Source organism: Etheostoma cragini, chromosome 24 (assembly GCF_013103735.1).
Source record: "Etheostoma cragini isolate CJK2018 chromosome 24, CSU_Ecrag_1.0, whole genome shotgun sequence".
NCBI lineage: Eukaryota > Metazoa > Chordata > Actinopteri > Perciformes > Percidae > Etheostoma > Etheostoma cragini.
The window spans coordinates 10,582,629-10,584,779 of record NC_048430.1 but is presented as its reverse complement, the minus strand read 5'-3'; the positions used below and the strand labels follow the sequence as shown (position 1 = coordinate 10,584,779).

Below are 2,151 nucleotides of genomic sequence, written 5' to 3'. Positions count from 1 at the left end.
AACGCTGCGCGGCCAGTTGAGGAGTTTTATTCAATCCGAGCACGGATATTGACTCATATTACTCGTAAAATACTTGTACTTGGCAAAAGTGCTTTATCCGTACCGGATACTCGTTTCAGGCGAATACTCGGATCACCCCTAATAAATATGACATATTACAAGCCCACCCCCTTGGAGTTGTCTATAGCAAGTGGACAAAACATATCTTATCAGATTCACAAATACTTTAGTGATCACCAAAAGGAAATTCTGTGTTACAGTTGCAAGAAATAAATTTAAAAAATGAGTAGAAATATAAATATAAGGAGTGTGGATGTGCAAGGTATTTACATAGTTAAAGGAATTTTATGATACAGTAATTACACAATTAAGGAATTGTAATGGTAAACAGTAATAATGAATAAATAGTAGCAGCAGAGTATTGCACATTATGCACGTTATGAGGCTCATAGGCAAGCAAAAACAGCTAAAGTAGATAAGAGCTGATGACTCCAGGTTGGTCAATTGATTGGTTGGTCAATATGCTCTTCTACAGCCAACTTCTCATTGGTCAGGTAATTGCTTATGTTATTTTCATAAGGTCACCTGTCCATGAAAGCATTTTTTCCCAGCTGAAAATGCCAGGCTCTTCTGAAAACATCCAGACTAGAGCGCCTTGGAGGATTAGCTTTTTTTAAGCTGCGACGCCTTTGTTGAGTCTGGTTGCTATGATACGCAATACCAGGGTAAATACGACTGTCGGTGGCTATCCGTGATCTGCACCACATGGGTCGGCACAAGGTACTTGCTCTGGATCAAGGGGAACCTGAAACACATAGGTAGAGAGGACTGATGTAGCCTGTTCAGCAGTAATAATCTCTCCTTGTTTGTTGTTGTTCAGCACTTGAACATCTAGGATGTGACAAGCTTAGATTTTTACCCCGAATACAGTCTGGTACGGAATCCACCAACACCAACAAGGCTCTGCAAAGAGTGGTGTGTTCAACTAAACCCACAACAGGCAATGCCCTACCCTGCCTAAAGAATATTTACTCTAGGCATGGCAAGAAAAAGACTAAGATTATAATTGGGGATCAAAACCACTTGTTGAGGATGGCAAGAAGGTTGTTATGATATGTTGTAGATGAACTATCACAAACTAGTTTAAGTAAAAGAGTAGAGAAGATCATCAGTGTGATTAACTCTTCCTCTTGCTATTCTTCCCATTCTCTACAGGTGACCAAGACTATCTTTGCCATCCTGCTGGCTTTCATCATCACATGGACACCGTATAACGTCATGGTGTTGATCTCAACCTTCTGCCAGTCTTGTGTCCCTGACACTGTGTGGGCTATTGGCTACTGGCTGTGTTATGTCAACTCTACTATCAACCCAGCTTGTTACGCACTGTGCAACGCCACATTCAAAAAGACGTTCAAGAACCTGCTGCTGTGCCAGTATAAAAATATTGGTACAAGATGAGCTGGATGGGGAAGACTTAGGGTGTGATGGATGGGGAAGGGGTGAACAAAACAAGAGCGAGTGACAGAAGAAGAGAGAAAGGAAATGTTGTTTAAAAGGTGAGTAGAGGAGCATTAAAGGAAGAGAGGAAATGTTGAAAGGTGAGTGGAAGAGGGCTGAAGGAAAATGGATGACATAACTTAGTTGAAGGGTTCCTTCTAAAAAGGATAAGCAACTTTGGTTTGTTCAGCAAATGAATGCCAGTAATTCTTATTGTTACATATACATTTAAAAGAAAATTTGAGTGTAAACCAGTGATTCTTTAACCCGCCCTGTTTAACAATACACTACAGGAGTTCAGGAATAGTTTCACCACCCATTAAGCAATCATGTGTCACTGCCTTGTTAATTATAGCAGCAACAAGTCATTTTCACAGCTACATTCTGTCACAATCACAGCAAAGGCCGCAGCCAGTCAAAATACTATATATGTGTACAAATATAGTAACTAGTGAAGACTAATTATCTTAAAATTAGCGGTAATGATATAGACTTGCAGCTGAGCCACAGCGGAAAGTGTGCACTCTCAATTGGAACTAAAACATGACAGCATGCCATATCATAATGTATTCATGTTGTATGCATGTTAGAACTCCTCCTCTGTGGATCAGGGGGAATGCATAAGGTATTGCAAGGTAGCTCAAAACATAT

The 2,151-nt window shown here is 40.3% G+C and overlaps 1 protein-coding gene across 1 annotated transcript in view; it reads left to right on the top strand.

The window, feature by feature from the left end:
• The window catches only part of chrm4a (cholinergic receptor, muscarinic 4a), a 39,516-nt gene extending 37,852 nt beyond the window's left edge, over positions 1–1,664 (top strand). The window contains exon 7 of the mRNA XM_034864883.1: positions 1,216–1,664. Coding sequence (XP_034720774.1) covers positions 1,216–1,461 — 246 coding nt within the window. The 3' untranslated portion in view covers positions 1,462–1,664. The remainder of the gene's footprint in view (positions 1–1,215) is intronic.
• The last annotated feature ends 487 nt before the right edge of the window (positions 1,665–2,151 follow it).